The following is a 17,462-nucleotide window of genomic DNA, read 5'->3' on the forward strand; positions in this document are numbered from 1 at the left end:
AAGGAGAATTTAAGAAGATGAATATTTTAAAAAACCGAGTAACTTAGTGTTATTATTTAGGGTCTACTTGCAAAAGGGTTCGCCAGCCACCTGTTGTTCTTATAGCCACCAGAATAATTTTTAGTAAATTAAGAAAAGAATTCAGTGTCCTAATTAAGCATATGGAGCATACATACATCAGTGTGAATCAGTTAAAATAACATAAGATGATATTATCCAGTTGGTCAATTAACTCTTGTCACATGGCAGTACATTTATGTAATTACAAGGTTATAGAGCATGTTGATTCTCAAATTTCAAAAGCTAGTGTGGAAGTACTGGAAGTATTATCATTTTCTAGTACAGTCCTTCATAATATTTCAGGTGAGTAAGCTATGATGCCAGAGATTGACTTACCAAAGCTATACAGGAAATTAGTAGTAGAATGATTCTGTAAAAAAAGAGGACATAAGTCTCATCCATCCATCCATCTTTCCATCCATCCATCCATCCATCCATCTGTCCATCCATCCATTCTTCATTTAAGGTATTCATCCATTGAACAAGCATTTATGAAATGCCTATTGTATTCTGGATAAAAGGGATGTGATGGTGAGCAAAACTACACATGGTCCCTGAACTTATTGTGACTGAGAATATGGTAGAAGGAGGAGAAATAATAATAAAATACTCAAATACATACATGATTACAAATCAAGACAAATGTTTTCATGCAAAAGAACATGGTCTATGGTAATGTATAACAAGGGAACCAGATCTAAACCAGAGGGTCAGAAGGGGCTTCCCAGAGGAAGTAGCCATTATATTAAGCATTCAAGCATGACTAGAAGATATGGGAGGGGAGAAGGTGGAAAGAAGTGCAGAAGCCCCAGAGAAAGAAATGAGTATTTGAAGAACAGAAAGCCCAGTATGTTTGGAATCTAAAAAGAAATGACAGAGAGGCAAGAAGGGACTGGAGGGCCATCCCAGACCATCCAGGGCCTATAGTTCAGACTAACATTTTTGGTCTTTATCCTAAGAGTTATGGAAAGCTATGAGACAGTTTAGCAGGAGGATAAAGTTATAGCTCTCATCTTCGACAGTTTTATTTTTACATGGGCAAATACCAGATTCACAAATGCTATTCAAGGTATAGGACATTTTTCTAAGTTTTGGTTCTGTAAGTGATGGCCTGGAGAAGGGGTAGGGTGGGAGGGATGAAGAATGGCAATATGGATATGAAGGAGGACTGGAAGATGGTTGCCATACTATCCATCTGGCGTATCTGACTGTTCAGGAGCTCTGTAATGAATGTGTTCTGAGAATAGAGTCGTGTTTGAAAAACACAATTGTTTTGGAAGATTCAAATGTAGGTGAAACTTGCCTGTGGTCTGTCAGCTACCTTAGGTGAGGTTTTACATGGAAATCCTCTACTTCTGGAAATTTTAAGATCATTTGTATAGATCATGTGGTTTCGGTTCTTTTTTTTTTTTCCCTGTCCCACTTTCTCTTTATAAAAATTCCAGTCAGGATAAGAAATTATCTACTTTCATTGATACATTCTCCCTTGAGATGTCTGAAGGTAAGGATTTTGGCTGATCTCTTCTGACCAAATGGGATGCTAAAATATGTCCTTGACAAACCAGTAGTAATCCAAGCCAAGCATCTATGATGAAGTACAAAGAACTGCTTAAAAGATAAGGTGTGGTTTTTTTTTAAAGTTTATTTATTTATGTTGAGAAAGAGAGAGAGGGCTTTTCTCACATGAGCAGAGGAGGGGCAGAAAGAGAGGGAAAGAGAGAATCCCAAGCAGATTTTGCACGGTCAGCACCGAGCCCCATGCGGGGGCTCGAACCCACCAACCGTGAGATCATGACCTGAGCTGAAACCGAGAGTCAGACGCTTAACCCATCGAGCCCCACCCAGGCACACAAAGGACGAAGTTTTTAAGCTAGGTCTGCAATCCCAGCTTTGCAAGGTTTAGGGTTGTTGGAAGGTCACCTCATCTTTTAAAAATATATTGGGGGGGGGGGGGCTCCAGGGTGGGACAGTCGTTTAAGCATCCGGCTTCAGCTCAGGCCATGATCTCCCAGTTCATGTGTTCAAGCCCCGCATTGGGTTCTGTGCTGACATCTGGGAGCCTGAAGCCTGCTTTGGATTCTGTGTCTCCTTCTCTCTCTCTGCCCCTCCCCCACTCACGCTCTGTCGCCCTTGTGCTTTGTCAGCTACCTTAGGTGAGGTTTTATATGGAAATCCTCTACTTCTAGAATTAAAAAAAATTTTTTTTAATATTTTTTTAATGTTTATTTTTGAGAGAGACAGATGGAGCGCGAGTGGGGGAGGGGCAGAGAGCAAGAAGGAGACCCAGAATCTGAAGCAGGCTACAGGCTTCCAGCTGTCAGAGCCCTAGGAGGGGCTCAAACCCACAAACTGCGAGATCATGACCTGGGGTGAACTAGGAAGCTTAACGTCTGAGCTACCCAGGTGCCCCAGGTCATCTGTCATCTTATCGTTTATAAAAGACCTCTGACCACCCTGTGCTGCCTGAAGAGGGTTCCTACAACCCATCATGGCCTTCCTGAGTGCCCATCATACTCCTTCTGGCAAGCCGACTGTCTCTCTAGGCCTTGATTAGCCTCTCTATCAAGGAGATGACACTCACAACTCTTAACGGGGTGAAAAGTTTAGCAATGGCAGTGTTTTCATTACAGGAGACAGGAAAGATGAGAGACAGGCTCAGGATTTATTTGCGTTATTAATCATCTTTTTAGTAATACTGTTTCCATCTCCCCTAAAGTTCATGACTCTGAAGGAAGTACAACAAGAACACTCACTTTGAAGGATATTTTAAATGGGACATTTTCCTATAAGACATTTTTTCCAAACTGGATTTCAGGTAAGTGGATTGTTTCTTTACCTTTTGAGGTTTTTGAAAATACGTGTTTTTGTTTTTATTTTTTGTGCCAATACATCTCAATGGTAACAGAGGCCATATCAATTGAAATAGAAAAAAAGAGAGCTTACTTAGATAAGTCAAATGGCCACCAAAAGCACCTTTGACAGAACCATTTGCCGAATAGTAATGATGCCAGTTGGATTTTCAGTAAAAAAGTGAAAGTTGAGAGTACATTGCTAGAACAATCTGAGCGTATTGTATGACTCTTCTGAATATGCACCTATTTAGGAGAGGCCATAAGAATTTTACCAACAGAGAAATTCCATTGTTAATCTAGATAATCTGAGAAATGGACAAATCCCATCCTGGCCACACACACACACAAAAAAATCATTCATAGGCCATAAAATTGATATTTGCATATACGTTTTCAGAATAGGATATTGTCAAATAATTCCAAACAAATAGTAAGGTCAACTAAATTATTTATGGTATTATAGTTTGTATCTAAAGTGGGACTAAACACAGTTAAATATTTTCAATTTTCTCTTTAGAAAATAAAATGCACATCAAAAGAGTTTTAAACTAAATCAAACACAACCCAAATATAATGTATTTTTTAGTTCAAAACAAATACACCATTTTAACACCAGTTTTTAAACACACCAGTTTATCCTCTTTGTTGTATCACAGAGAAAACCCAATTTTATTCCCCAGCACCCTGAACTGGTCACAATAGGACAGCCTACTAGCAAATGTGGCATTTTTGTGGAAAATAGGAAAGAGCATCCTTTCCTCCCTTCCACTGTCAGCTAATTATTTTAAGTCTGACGAAGCAATGTCCTGGACAGGGAAGAAAAGCAAAGCACATCTGTGAAATAAGGGAGGTTTCTCTTTCTTATAAATGCATTTCCTACTAAGGGGGATCATTTCAAGTTTGTTTTCCTTCTTGTTTAAAGGACAAGAATATCTTCATCAGTCTACAGATAATGATATAGTATATTACAATATTGAAACAGGAGAATCATATACCATTTTGAGTAATAACACCATGGTATGTATCCAGCATCATCTTCCTCCTCAAACCTTTGCCACCTACTCAATGACCAAGGAACAGAATCCAAACTCTCAGCACTTGACCTAGCCTTCTCGGTTCCATCCCCCACTGAATTCTCCAGTTCTCTCTTCTAGTCACACTATACTACAGCCTTTGCCTCCTCTCAATCACCCAGCATCTTTCTTTCTCTGCGAAAAAAAGTGTAGTAAGAGATAAGAGTTGAGAAATCATTCCTTATAACAGGCAAACTGAGGCTCAAATCCAGGTTCTGTCACTTCTTAGCTATGGAAAGTTAAATAAGGTTCCATACCACACCAGCCACGGTGTGCCTCATTTTCTCTCTCTGAAGAGTAGGAAGAATAATACCAGTCTGGGTTTCTAGAAGAGGTAAGTAGTGTAACATTTGAATGTGGGAGGACGGCACCTAACCTGGAATACACGCTCGACAAACAAGAACTATGAAATGTAGGCTTCTGCCGCTCTATGCTCCTAGGCTCTTCCCACTTTCTCCACCCTCAAAAGCCTGCTAATGTTTTAAAGTCAAGCTCAGATGATACTCTCTTCCTCATGCAACCAATGATCCTCTGAACTGGATTTAATCAACTCTTTTTCAAATGCTTTCGCAATGCTATATTTGTATTTCTTCAATAGAACTTTCTAATTTGCAATACGTTACTTATTTTCAAGTTTAACATATTAAGCTTCCTGAAATCATAAAGTATATTCTATGTATCACATCTTCCTCTCATAGTGTTTAATAAATTTGTTTGTATACAGTACCATGTAAATGTTTTTTTAATTGCATAGACAGTATATGTACGTAAGAGTATGTCTATTATGTGATATCCTTTTAATACTTCACATTTACATGGCTCTGGTTTTTCTTCTATATTCTAATTGACTTATTTATGATTTCAGAAAAGTGTGAATGCTTCAAATTATGGCTTGTCACCTGATCGGCAATTTGCCTATCTAGAAAGTGATTATTCAAAGGTATTGACTATTTAATTTGGGTATATCCGTTTATATCTGCTACTAATCCACAGTTTGGTTTATAAAAGTAAGAGGAAGTGAGAGTATATTTTTATCTCTAAATATTCAAGAAGTTAATGTGAGTTCTAGATGAGCCTAAAAAACATAACTGAAGAACATACGCATAATTCAGAATTTGGTGCACTTGTCTGGTTATCCTCCAACGGTAGAAACTACTTTCCTCTGGGGTAGGGGACTTCATTTGGGGGCACTGATATTTATCAGAAACGGGACAATTACACTTCTATTTCTAAAACTAGTTGACTTCATAAGTCGTTAGTTAATCCTCGCATATTTTAACCTTGTGAAAGTTAATTGTTATGGAAAATGGAAATATCGAGGTGTAGCTTATTTAACTCACTTGCTCAAGTAGGATAATATATGGTCAGCGGTACACCAGGGTTTAAATCTGTGGCTTCAAAAAACTGGGGTAGGAATATCCCACCAAATCAGACCATTTACCTTTACTTCGTTTCCCCTTCTTGAATGAAGTTATAGAGGGAAGTTGATGATCTTATTTTTTCTACTTACACAACTTCGAGATAATTTTGCAAGAAGGCAAAAGAATTTATTATCAAATGAAACTTCTAGTGATTACCTTTAGAGAGAGAACCTGTTTACTGCCATTTTTCATATCCTATGTGAGATATAAAACAGAATGAATAGTTAATCTTGCCCCCCCCCACCAAGTTGTTCAGTCTGCTGATTATTTTCCAGTAGACCGTGTCCTGGTCGCTACCAGTCTTCAGGAAGACATGTTTTAACCAGTTGGAGTTTCTTTGCCAAGAGTCTGAAAGCTCTTTTAAGAAACAAAATCCAAAATAATATTTGTATTATTCACTAACCACAGAACAAATACACTTAATGAGAAAAAGAGCAGTTTTTTTCAGGAGGAATTATAAACTATGGAGCTTCTATTTCTTTTTCAATTTCTATTATTCTTAAAAAGTGTTATATTTTAAGAAAGGCAAACATGTTGTAACAAAACTCTGTGTTGAATAAAATTCTCTTTATCTAATTTTAGAGGGTATCATTGTAATGAACTACACAGGTTTGGGGTAATCCTTATGGCCAGGGAGATCGTGGGGGTTTTACTTCAAATCAAGGTATAGCATAAAGGAAAAATTCTTAGGATAGAGTGTGTCAAAGAAAAGCTTTTTATATTAAGAAATGTCTTCGGATATGCTTTTTATGGAGTGAGGGTTGAATCACTGCTGAGATTAGTTCTGGAACTTAGACAAACATCACAAAAGTCCACAGTAAAACTCTTTAAATGAAGACTCTTTTGGAATTGAAACATATCCTTCCTAGTGCTTTATGAAAATAGTCCTTTTATAATTCTGAATCTTGAATCATTTGTTATTATACATTATTGACAGAAGCTTTTTAAGAATCATAATTTGTCTCTGTCTCTCTTCTTTCCGACAGCTTTGGAGATATTCTTACACAGCAACATATCACATCTATGACCTAAATACTGGGTAAAATTTCATATCTATGTATTGATACTACTTAAATCCATTATGATTTTTCACTCCACGCTCTGATTTAAAGTTAAGACTACATTATCTTGTTACTGATCTTAGTGTTTTACTTCTTTACCGTGTATGGGCACCCATAAAAATGAAGAAATTTAAGGAAATACTTTTATGAAACATTTACCTCTTTTTATTTGACAAATGTTCTGTATTTTTATTCACCAGGCAGTTTTATTCTCCCTACTTTGGAACACCAAATTATAAATATACCATTTATGGACATAAACCTACATACTGAAAGCACAAACACGTGCATGGGAATGATACACTGCTTACGAGAGAGTGGCTGTTTCAACGGAAGGAAGCAGAAGGGCAGGAGATGCAAATCTCCTTCAGTTGTATCTAAACACAGACTCCATTAATTGATTTTAAATTAACTGTTACTAAAATTGCAAAACGTTAATATTTTTTTAAATTGGGGCTGTAGATAAGTTGTCATCTGTCATACCATTTTCTTTCTTTCTTTGTATGCTTCACTATTTGAAATATTTCAATTTAATCAAAAAAAGAAAGAAAGAAAGAAAGAAAGAAAGAAAGAAAGAAAGAAAGAAGAAAGAAAGAAAAAGGAACGAGTAGGTAGGCAGAACACCTAGTGAGGGAATTCCTGACAGAAGGAATAACCTGTAAAGGCCCCAAGGGAAGGGAGAGCACAGAGAGTTTCGGAAACTCAAAATAGGTCAGTTGAGTTGAAATTGGAGGAGGGCATGCTGACTAGTGAGAGGTGGTGTAAGGTTGGGAAGGAGTTGGGGCCAGGAAGCAAGGGCCAAATAATCATGAGGAAACCATTAAGAAGAGTTTAGATGTCATTCTGATGACAATAGGGAATCAGATTTGCACTTTAGAAAAATCACTCTGACTCAGTATGGACAATGAATTGGTTTAGTTACTCATCTTAATGTGATATCCTATTTGCTGTTATATAAAAGGGAAAAATAGTTATATGGCTTGAAGAGGTATTGAAAAATTTTATGGTCTATTTCCTCTTTTGTCCAGTAAGAACACAAAAATTCAAAACAAAATCTACTTGTTTTAAGAGTTCAGAAAAGAATGATTCTGATCTTAAACTGTCAATTGAGGAAATGTGAACTACTACATAAAGTAGAAACTGAACTCATCTAAAATACTCTGGGTCTTTCTCTTCTCTGTATCCACATCATCACCAAATTCAAAAATAGGTTTTTTTTCTTTTTTTAAGTTTATTTTTTTATTATTTTGAGAGAGAGAGAAAAAGAGAGAGAGAGAGAGAGAGAGAGAGAGAGAGAGAGTGTGTGTGTGTGTGTGTGTGTGTGTGTGTTGTGCGCATGTGTGCGGGGGAGAGGCAAAGAGAAATGGAGAGAAAGAATCCCAAAGAGGCTCCGCACTATCAGCTCAGAGCCCAACACAGGGCTTGAACTCACGAACCTTGAGATCATGACCAGACCTGAAATCAAGAGTCAGACACTTAACCGACTGAGCCACCCAGGAGCCCCTCAAAAAGAAATTATTGAACACCCATTATGTGAAAAGCATATATGGGGAGATACAAATGAACTCGAGGCACTGACCCTACTCTCAAGAAAACTTTAAATTGGTGAAGTAAAATCCTTACTCTTTCAGCACAATTTCTTAAGGCTTTAATCAATTCCTTATTTTTCTTTTAATTGTTTTGAAATTCTCCACATCCTACCTTAAGGTTCAACAAATTAAACAGCATTCCAAAAGAAAGTGACAATACTAATATTTTAATTATGGCTTGTATAAGTTTTATGGCCTTGAATCATTTTAAATATTTAGCTTTTGTGCAGTGAACTTAGTCAAGCCACTACTTGCCTGCTTTCTCTCTCTCTCTCTCTCTCTCTCTCTCTTTCTTTCTTTTCTTATCTGCACAACTATCTAATTTGCCAAATTTGTCTTTTGTCAGGTAAATATAGCATAATTTAGGAAGTGAGGGATGACAAATTTGTTGAGATTCAAGGCAAGACCACATACCACTAATTCCAAATTTTCTATATGCTTCTGAAGAGTCTATAAAAATCTACCACAGAGAAAGTGAAGATAGTTCTGGTTTCAAGCATGGGAAGGAATACTGAGAGGAGACGACAGCCTTTGTGAGCAGCCTCCTCCACTTTCTCTCATAGTGTTAGTTATTTAGAAAACATAGAAAATGGCAGCTGTGGTGACTTGCCAGTCATGAAGAGACTCTGCGCTGAGATTTTCAGCTTGGCGCTGTCTGCATGCCTGCATAGATGATTCCACAGCATATGGAAACCTAAGACAGCGTTGCAATGTCAAAGGTAACATGAATGCTGGCCTGAGATAGAAATGCCTTTTCTTCTGGATCATTCCTTTGCCTGTGCCTTCACATGTGTTTCAATATATCGTGGACCTTCCCAGTGCCTGCTGCTCATATACTGCCCTCTGGCAGGCAGGATTCTCACTGCTTCACCAGCGGTCTCTCTCTTCCATGGCCATTACTCTCTCTTTCCCCAGTCAAAGCTGATCTGCCTGTGTTCCCTCACGGCTTGCTAGGCCTCAGGCTGCATGACCTAATAAGTCGTGTCAAAGTAACGTGGGTTACAATTCTTTGCAGGTTCCAGCTTTAAAAGAATGAGAAAAGTAGAAGTGTCAGGCATGTTAGGTCCAGGTTGGAGTTAGTTTTTTGAGGGAGAGGACAAAGAGTCTTTCTTCAGGCTCCTCAATGTATACCTTGGAGGCAAGTCTTGTTTCGTTTATCTTCAAAAGCAGTCTTGATGAAACTATTAATATAATCTTCAAGAAGATAATAGTCAAAACTTAAGCATGGCATCCTATGACTCTTTAGCACTTACAAAAATCTGAACACATTCTCGTTGAAGAACTACAAAAGCCCCACAGTGCAAGTTAGTCAATTGAGTATTTGCAGGGTGAGTCTAGGCACCAAAGTGAGATTTTTGGCCAATAAGATATTTGAAATTTCCCCATGGGTGGAGAACTTTGCAAGCTTAAGGCATACTGCCCAGTGTATGATCTGTTTTTCAGTTTAGTTTGAGATCAGATGTTCCTTTCCTTTTCTGATTTCAAGTCAGATCCCTGGGGAGATTGTCAAATGGCATCTTATTTTCAAAAATTTGAAATGCATATGCATTCACAGAGATGGGGGTTGTAAATGAGAATGTGGAAGAGCACATATTAAACTTCAGCACAGCTATAGCATTTTAGAGCTGGAAGGCACTTCGTCGACCATCTCAGCCTGATGTGTACAAATTTTACAGTCCTGAGGGTTAGGAGACTTGAGTTTAATTAGGGTCGGCCAAGAACCAGCGATGTGATTTTAAAAAGTCGTATCTCTCTAACCTCACGTTTATTTTTTTTTTTTTTAATGAGGTGTTCCACCAGATAATTTCTAGAGATAGTCTCACTTTCACAGTCTATAAATCTTTAATAAATCTTTAATTCACTTCATTACAAAGGTCAGAAAACTGAGACCCAGAGAAATTAAGTGACTTAAGTAACTGGTAAAGAACTGCTACCAGAACCCGATGCCTCCAGTGCCATTTTGTCACATTCTTTCCGTTAGGTTTGAGGAGGCCGAGGATGAGCCTTCATTTTTATTATTTACTTTTTTCTGTTTGTAAAGATGCTTTTTTTCCCCCTTGAACAACAAGGTTTATTATTATTTTTTCTCCCTTTTTTTTTTTTTCCTTCTAGACAGTTTGTAAGAAGAAATGAGCTTCCTCGTCCAATTCAGTATTTATGCTGGTCGCCTGTTGGGAGTAAATTAGTAAGTGTTTAAATTATAGAAGTGTTTAATCATTTAAATAAAAGAGGAGCCATTTGATTTTGGCCTTTGTTAAATTTCCCTGCCTGAAAGGAAAAAAAAAATTCATGACTATTTTAGTGGTTAAAAACGGGAAGAGTTTTGATAAATTGAAACTCATCTGAGAATTCCGCAAAATCTCAAGCTCATGGATAGACTTCTTTAAATATCGCAGTCAAAAACTTTATCCTCATACTCAGCCAGAATGCGTTGTGCCAGAAAGCTGAGGAAAAATATGGTTTTCACAAGTTTCCCAGACTAGCTTCAGACAACATGAAATTTTGTCCAAGCTCTTATTTAAGGACTCTAAATAAAGATTAGATCTGGCTAGCTATTAATATTCAAAGATTTATTTGACTTTCTGTTAATATGTACAATTATTTATTTGAGTAATAAAACAACAAATATATGGTAAACTTTATGCTTTATTTGATAGACTTTAAAAATCATAACTGATGTCAATGTGAATTGATTGGTTTTTTGACCTATTAAAATGATACTTTAGTTGTGATTCCTTCTTGCATCTGGATTACCATGCATTTTGAAGGTATTAGGTAAATAATTAAAACAAGTTTACAGGCTTTATTGTATTTCTTATGGAATTCTCCTTATTAACTAACTTACCACCACTTCTAGGCATATGTCTATCAAAACAATATCTATTTGAAACAAAGACCAGAAGACCCACCTTTTCAAATAACATTTAATGGAAGAGAAAATAAAATATTCAATGGGATCCCAGACTGGGTTTATGAAGGTAAATCATATTCCTTTTCTACCGTTGCTGTTTTAGGCTTTTAATTGAAAATAATTGCATGTATTTAGTAAAGTTTAGCCAAGTGGTATGTTACCAAGATGAATGGTGGCATTTCTGAAAGCTGTTATCAGGTTATGAACAGGATGTACATGTTCTCAAAGAACAAAATCTAATAATCAGGCTGGTAGAGCTGATTTTCATGAGCATTATAAAGTGGTAGTAATAATTTACATTTCAAGAAGTTTATGGTCCTTCGATGCTGTGTTGGTACATTTCTTCAGGTTTCTTTTTTCTTGAGGAATAAATCTTTCTTCCAAAACTAAACAACTGTCTACATAATTTTGCAGAGAAATATTCCTAGTTTTTGATACTTTTGTGAATTGTGTCCTCTTTGTAGGCCATGTAGGATCCAGGACCTAACTGGACTTTAAGAAGTCTTCTAGTTCTTGCCTTTATTAAAAATTATATAACTGAACTGTTTTTGTTTTTTGGTTTTTTTTGGTTTTTGGGTTTTTTTTTGTTTTTTTTAAATATTCCTAGGAGAAAAAGTCAACATCTAACACTTATGTCACTCTTGTAGTGTAATTACAGTTCTCCTTGTTTGGGCTACATTAGGTGACTGTAAAAACCAGAAGCTGCCCCAAGGGAAAAATTATTTATTGTTGAAATGCTTAATTAATTTACTTAAAGAATTACATTTCTGATTAATATCAATTCCTACACAGACTGATTGATGTTTGAAATGAGGTATAAGTTAGGCTATGTCTTTAAACTCAGATTATTTATCTTTTTTAATAACAAAATTTTGGCATATGTCACACCCACATTAAATAAATTATTGCAGTCAGTAAATGGCTAATACAATATATTTTGAAGAATTTGCAATAATTTTAAGAGTAAGCCATAATGGTTATTTGTATGCTTGTGTTTTATTTTTCAGAGGAAATGCTTGCTACAAAATACGCTCTCTGGTGGTCTCCTAATGGAAAATTTTTGGCATATGCAGAATTTAATGATACCGAGATACCAGTTATCGCCTATTCCTATTATGGTGATGAACAATATCCTAGAACAATAAATATTCCATACCCCAAGGTATGTTGAGTACTTTCAGCAGATGCTTCCATTCCTCTGGTGTCAAAATGAGCAACCAACACCATGAATAGAGGTGGGATCAACAAGTTTGGAGAGCTTCTTATCCTTGTGCATTGTAAGGCAAACATTGTACTGTGCTCTATTATTTATGTGGACATCTGTTGCTTTGGACATCTGGTTGTGCTGGATGAAGTAGTCTTTGCAAAATCCATCGCAGAATCTTTGAAAAACATATGGTCTAGATTATGGAGGAAAAACAAGCTTAACTTAATTTTAATTTTTCATCTTTCATGCTCCAAATTCAGGGTAAAGTTCTGTTTTGCAATTCCTTCTTGAATTCTCATGTAAATGCGAACTAGAATGGAAAATACAAATGTTGAACTTGATGTTCCTGTCAGGTAGAAGCAGGCATGAGTTATGATCTTTTCTGGACATATAAGGTAGGTTAAGTGTGTGAATCTAGTGTCTTCTTTGAGGAAATTAGACATGGAATGAACCCAATGTTTCTTGTATAACCATTCTAGAATTCTGAGTGAAACACTTCATTCAGTCCCATGTCTGAAGAGAGGGCTCTTGTATGTATAGTAGAACAGCAAGGTCACAGTGGAGAAGCGCCGTATCCTAATTTGACTTAGGCAAAAATTCTAAAAAGGGATCAAATAATAAATTCTCCTCTTTTACAAGGAATGGAAGTGACTGTAGAAAATAGTTCTTTGTTCTTTGCTCCCTGTTGTGTTTACTTGCCAAAGAGAACACTGTTACAGATGGACCCAGTGGGTCCCTCTATGGATATGTGTACACACAAGTGGTTTATGATGCGAGTCACAGTGGGTATAAAGAACTAGAAATTCCAGATAGTCTAAAATTTATGTTAAAAGTCATGTGAGAAAAGATAATGGATAGGAGATGCACGTTTAGGTAGGAGACCCCTCAACGGCTGTATATAAAGTCTGAAAGACTGAAGATGTTTGGAAGTAAGAGAAGTGGCACTTGGGACCCAAGACGTAAAAGAATTTGGATCTTCAAGAGGGTGTAAGGCAGCAGGAAGAAATGGAGGAACCCAGAGCTGAGGACTAACTGACACTGACAGAGAAGTTGGGACCCAAATTTTCATGTTTCCTTGAAGACTAGAGTTGTTGAAACATCTGACATCAAGCTGAGAGGTGAGGCAACTCAAAAGAAACCAGAAGTCCCAGCTAAGCTTCACAGTGAAACAGGAGGTCAGAGGAGAGCCTGGACAGTTCTTTAGATAAATCCAAACGGCATGGAGTCATTTAAGGCTGTGAACCTGAACTCTGTGGACTTAAATTGTTTGACAATTATAAGACTCTCTTTTTCTGTGTTAAAATAACAGGAACTCTAAGAAGCTGTCTGGGTGTGAACTACACTGTCATGTAAATTTAGGGTGTATAATAGCACAGAAAGTACAAAACAAGAAAAGTGCAAATTCTACAGGCACTTTATTTGGAGGTGACATTTCCCTAATTTGGGGGGGATGATAACAGTAGTAATGTAACCAGCTAGGAGACCGACTGATGATTGTCCTAGACCAAAGTATAGGGCAAAAAGCAAAAAATATCTTCTGTTATTTATTGTTTATACTGTCTTCCCCCCTGCACGCCTTCCAGTACAGGGAGAAGTGATTATAATAATTATCCTAATAATAATAATAAGAAGAAGAAGAAGAAGAAGAAGAAGAAGAAGAAGAAATATCTGTCTTGAAAGTCAGAAAAGACAATATCAATTATGGCACTGCATTTTCATATCCAAATTATTTTCCCCTACGAATCAAAGCTCTCTCATTAATCACTTAAAATATGTGTCTTCACTCTGGTTGACATAATATTTGTAATTGCCCTGCAAGTAAAATCGAAATGAAATTCCTGGTCATGTTATAATTCAAATGTTTTCAACAATGATATACTTAATATTGTAAGCTTATAAAAAATGCCTAAACTCCTAAAGTGTCTTTAATATGTTAGTCATAATTAAAAATTTATGAGCATATAATCTCCATTTTTTCGGCAGGCTGGAGCTAAGAATCCTGTTGTTCGGTTATTTATTATCGATGCCACTCACCCTGAGCATATAGGTCCCATAGAAGTGCCAGTTCCAGCAATGATAGCATCAAGGTAGGGCAAGCCCAGATGCTCTCTTTCCACCTTAACCTGAATTTTAACACTTAAATTTCTTAGCTGAGATTTACACTTCTTTTCTAGTGAGTTTATGATATGTATACTCTAAGCAGAAATAAATAAATAAAATTGGCATGTAAACCTAAATACGTAACCAAATTAAAAATGACATTTCTTAAATTGATTTTAAAGTGTCAGCCCCTTTCACACATGTAAGGATGTCATCCGATCAGAGTGATCAATCTAAGTGATACTCCCCTCAGATGTGTGAATGTAAACTTGGGATCAGTGGGCAAATAATAAAATTCATATATGTTCTCAGCCTGTCTTGTTTCAAGTCTGGTCTACATTCTCTCAAGCCCAGGGCTTGATCACATATAGATCATGTTTGATCACATATGCATGACTAACAAGAGGCCAACCCTCTCCAAATATTAGCAATTTTTACTAGGATGCAGTCTATTCACAATTATCTGGTTGTACAATTATCTGTTTGGGATTCACTGTAAGGAGACAGGGACATGAATCAGTCTCACTCCCCCAGCTTGGGGCCATATGTAGATCCTGTCTGATTAGTTCTGATTGTAGCAACCCTTCCAACCCTCCATCAGTCCTCTGTGGTCATTATGGTTGAAGCAGATCAAGGTAAGAGGCCGCCCACACCCAGCCTGGTGGGCCTCCTCACTACTTCCCAAACCCTAACAGGCCAGGGCATGCTGCCCCTTGCAGGAGAGTCGGCCAGGGCAGAATGATTGATCACTGACAGGAAAGAGAACCTCAGCAGAGGCCTCTGTGGGGCCTTGCCAGGGTGAATCTACTCTTGGATAATTTAAATTTTTTTTAATGTTTATTTATTTTTGAGAGAGAGAGAGAGAAAGAGAGAGAGTGAAAGAGAGAGAGTGAAAGAGAGAAAGCACGAGCAGGGGAGGAGCAGAGAGAGAGGGAGACACAGAATCCGAAACAGGCTCCAGGCTCCAAGCTGTCAGCACAGAGCCTGACGCGGGGCTCGAACTCAAAAACCGTGAGATCATGACCTGAGCCGAAGCTGGACGCTCAACTGACTGAGACACCCAGGCGCCTCTCTTGGATAGTTTAAAATGGCTTTATTTGGGGGGATGATCCATTACTTCCCCAACTACCACCAATCTAGTTGATGGAAACTTCGACTAAGTACATCTTTCTTTCTTTCTTTCTTTCTTTCTTTCTTTCTTTCTTTCTTTCTTTCAACTGTCATTCTCCTTAGGAAGCAAATGGAATGATAGAAAGGGTACTGTATAAGGAGTCAAGAGGAGCATCTGTAAAATACTAACAATTTAATAGTAATAGATAACATTTTCTCAGCACTTACCATGGAGCAGGCAGAATTCTCACGAACTTTAAGCACACTCAGCCAATTCTACAGCAAGCTCTGCATTTGGTAATACTGTTATTCCCATTTGATAAAGAACCAGGGGCACAGATATGTTAAGTAAGTAGCCTTACGTAGTAGAACTACTAGGAGGTAAAACCAGAATCTGAGCCAGAGACCCTTCCAGTTCTGTGATTTCTTTTATATCAATGTCCAGAATTCTGTGGTTTATTTACATTGATGTTCTCCATCTATAGGTTCATTCTCAGAGCCGAGTGATAATTGCTGCCATTCATTGACACCAACTGTATGCCAGCACTAATAGAGTTACTTAGTGTACATCATCTCTGATTATGATACTAAACCTGAATTTCAACCCCTGACCCTGGTCACAGTTAAAACGAGGCTTCTAATACAAACTGCCTAGAGAGAAAGATGGGCATTTATCACACTTGGCTTTCTCTCAACCACTTAAAAAGTGAAAAATTGAGTTTACTCATGCAAAATAACCAGTTTAATGCTTTCCCCCCCTCTATATCGACCAATAGCTTTGGCCTCATGTCTTAAAATGTTTCCCAAGATATAAAAGTCCAAAATGAGGAGAAAGCTCAAATATAAAATAATTCCATTAGATGAACCAACTCTCATAGATATTGTTTAAAAGTCAGCAAGTATATTTAAACTTTCTCTGAAGAGAAGGGAAAGTTCTACCTTCTTTATCTATGGAATAGATATTTCATAATAACAAAATACATCCTTGAGAAAACAGAACTTGAGAAATTATTTGACATCATACTGGTTTATGGTAGTGACTGTTGTTTTGGTTTATTTGCAGTGATTATTATTTCAGTTGGCTCACGTGGGTTACTGATGAACGAATATGTTTCCAGTGGCTGAAAAGAATCCAGAATGTTTCCGTTCTGTCTATATGTGATTTCAGAGAAGGTTGGCAGACATGGGATTGTCCAAAGGTAGGTCATATTAAACCCACAGAGGTGTATTTCTGAAGATGAAAGTGTATGAGGGAGGACTTATTTATCGCTAACATTTTGTATTATAAAGCCAGAATTACTGCATTCAACTCTTGATTGCTTTGTAAAACAAAACAAAACAAAACAAAAACAACCCTTTATTCACAGTCCATTATTTTTATTAAATAAGTAATAGACTCCTTGTTTTCTTGAATGACTTTAGCATTGAAACTGAATGGAGAAAAAGACTAAATGAAACAATGTAATATTGGAAAAATAAGGTATCTGGTTCTGAGTTAGGATGAAATTCCATCCTTTTGAGAATATAAGATTGGTAGTCAACAAAACCCAAAATGATGAAGATGAGAAGATAAGATGGGTCTTTAGGGAAATAGATATATTCTACTTAAAACAAAACAGAGGGGCGCCTGGGTGGCTCAGTGGGCTTAGTGTCCAACTTCAGCTCCGGTCATGATCTCGTGGCTCGTGAGTTTGAGCCCCGTGTCGGGCTCTGTGCTGACAGCTCAGAGCCTGGAGCCTGTTTCAGATTCTGTTGTCTCTCTCTCTCACTGCCCCAACCCACTCACATTATGTCTCTGTCTCTCTCAAAAATAAATAAACATTAAAAAAAAAAGAAATAGATAAAAAAATAAAACAGAAAAATGCCAACGGTGTTATGTCTATTCAGTGTAAAAATAGAAAAATAGAAATTTTGAAGGAAATTGATGTCATCAAAAGAAAGCCAAACATTCCCATTGTAAAATTTAAAAGCAGGTAATTAAGAATATGACATGAAATATCAGGTCAAACTATCCTGCTATCCTGTTATCTTGCAGTAATTCAGTGGGTTAATACAATAGAAATACTGTGCTAATTTTA

At 37.1% G+C, this 17,462-nt stretch overlaps 1 protein-coding gene across 1 annotated transcript in view; it reads left to right on the forward strand.

Moving 5' to 3' along the window:
* The window catches only part of FAP (fibroblast activation protein alpha), a 74,755-nt gene that overhangs the window by 15,055 nt on the left and 42,238 nt on the right, over window positions 1-17,462 (forward strand). The window contains exons 3-11 of the mRNA XM_060621103.3: window positions 2,777-2,875; window positions 3,835-3,929; window positions 4,851-4,925; window positions 6,393-6,445; window positions 10,169-10,241; window positions 10,914-11,034; window positions 11,975-12,129; window positions 14,158-14,261; window positions 16,448-16,583. Coding sequence (XP_060477086.1) covers window positions 2,777-2,875; window positions 3,835-3,929; window positions 4,851-4,925; window positions 6,393-6,445; window positions 10,169-10,241; window positions 10,914-11,034; window positions 11,975-12,129; window positions 14,158-14,261; window positions 16,448-16,583 — 911 coding nt within the window. The remainder of the gene's footprint in view (window positions 1-2,776; window positions 2,876-3,834; window positions 3,930-4,850; window positions 4,926-6,392; window positions 6,446-10,168; window positions 10,242-10,913; window positions 11,035-11,974; window positions 12,130-14,157; window positions 14,262-16,447; window positions 16,584-17,462) is intronic.

This window comes from Panthera onca, chromosome C1 (genome assembly GCF_046562875.1).
Source record: "Panthera onca isolate mPanOnc1 chromosome C1, mPanOnc1 haplotype 2, whole genome shotgun sequence".
Lineage (NCBI taxonomy): Eukaryota > Metazoa > Chordata > Mammalia > Carnivora > Felidae > Panthera > Panthera onca.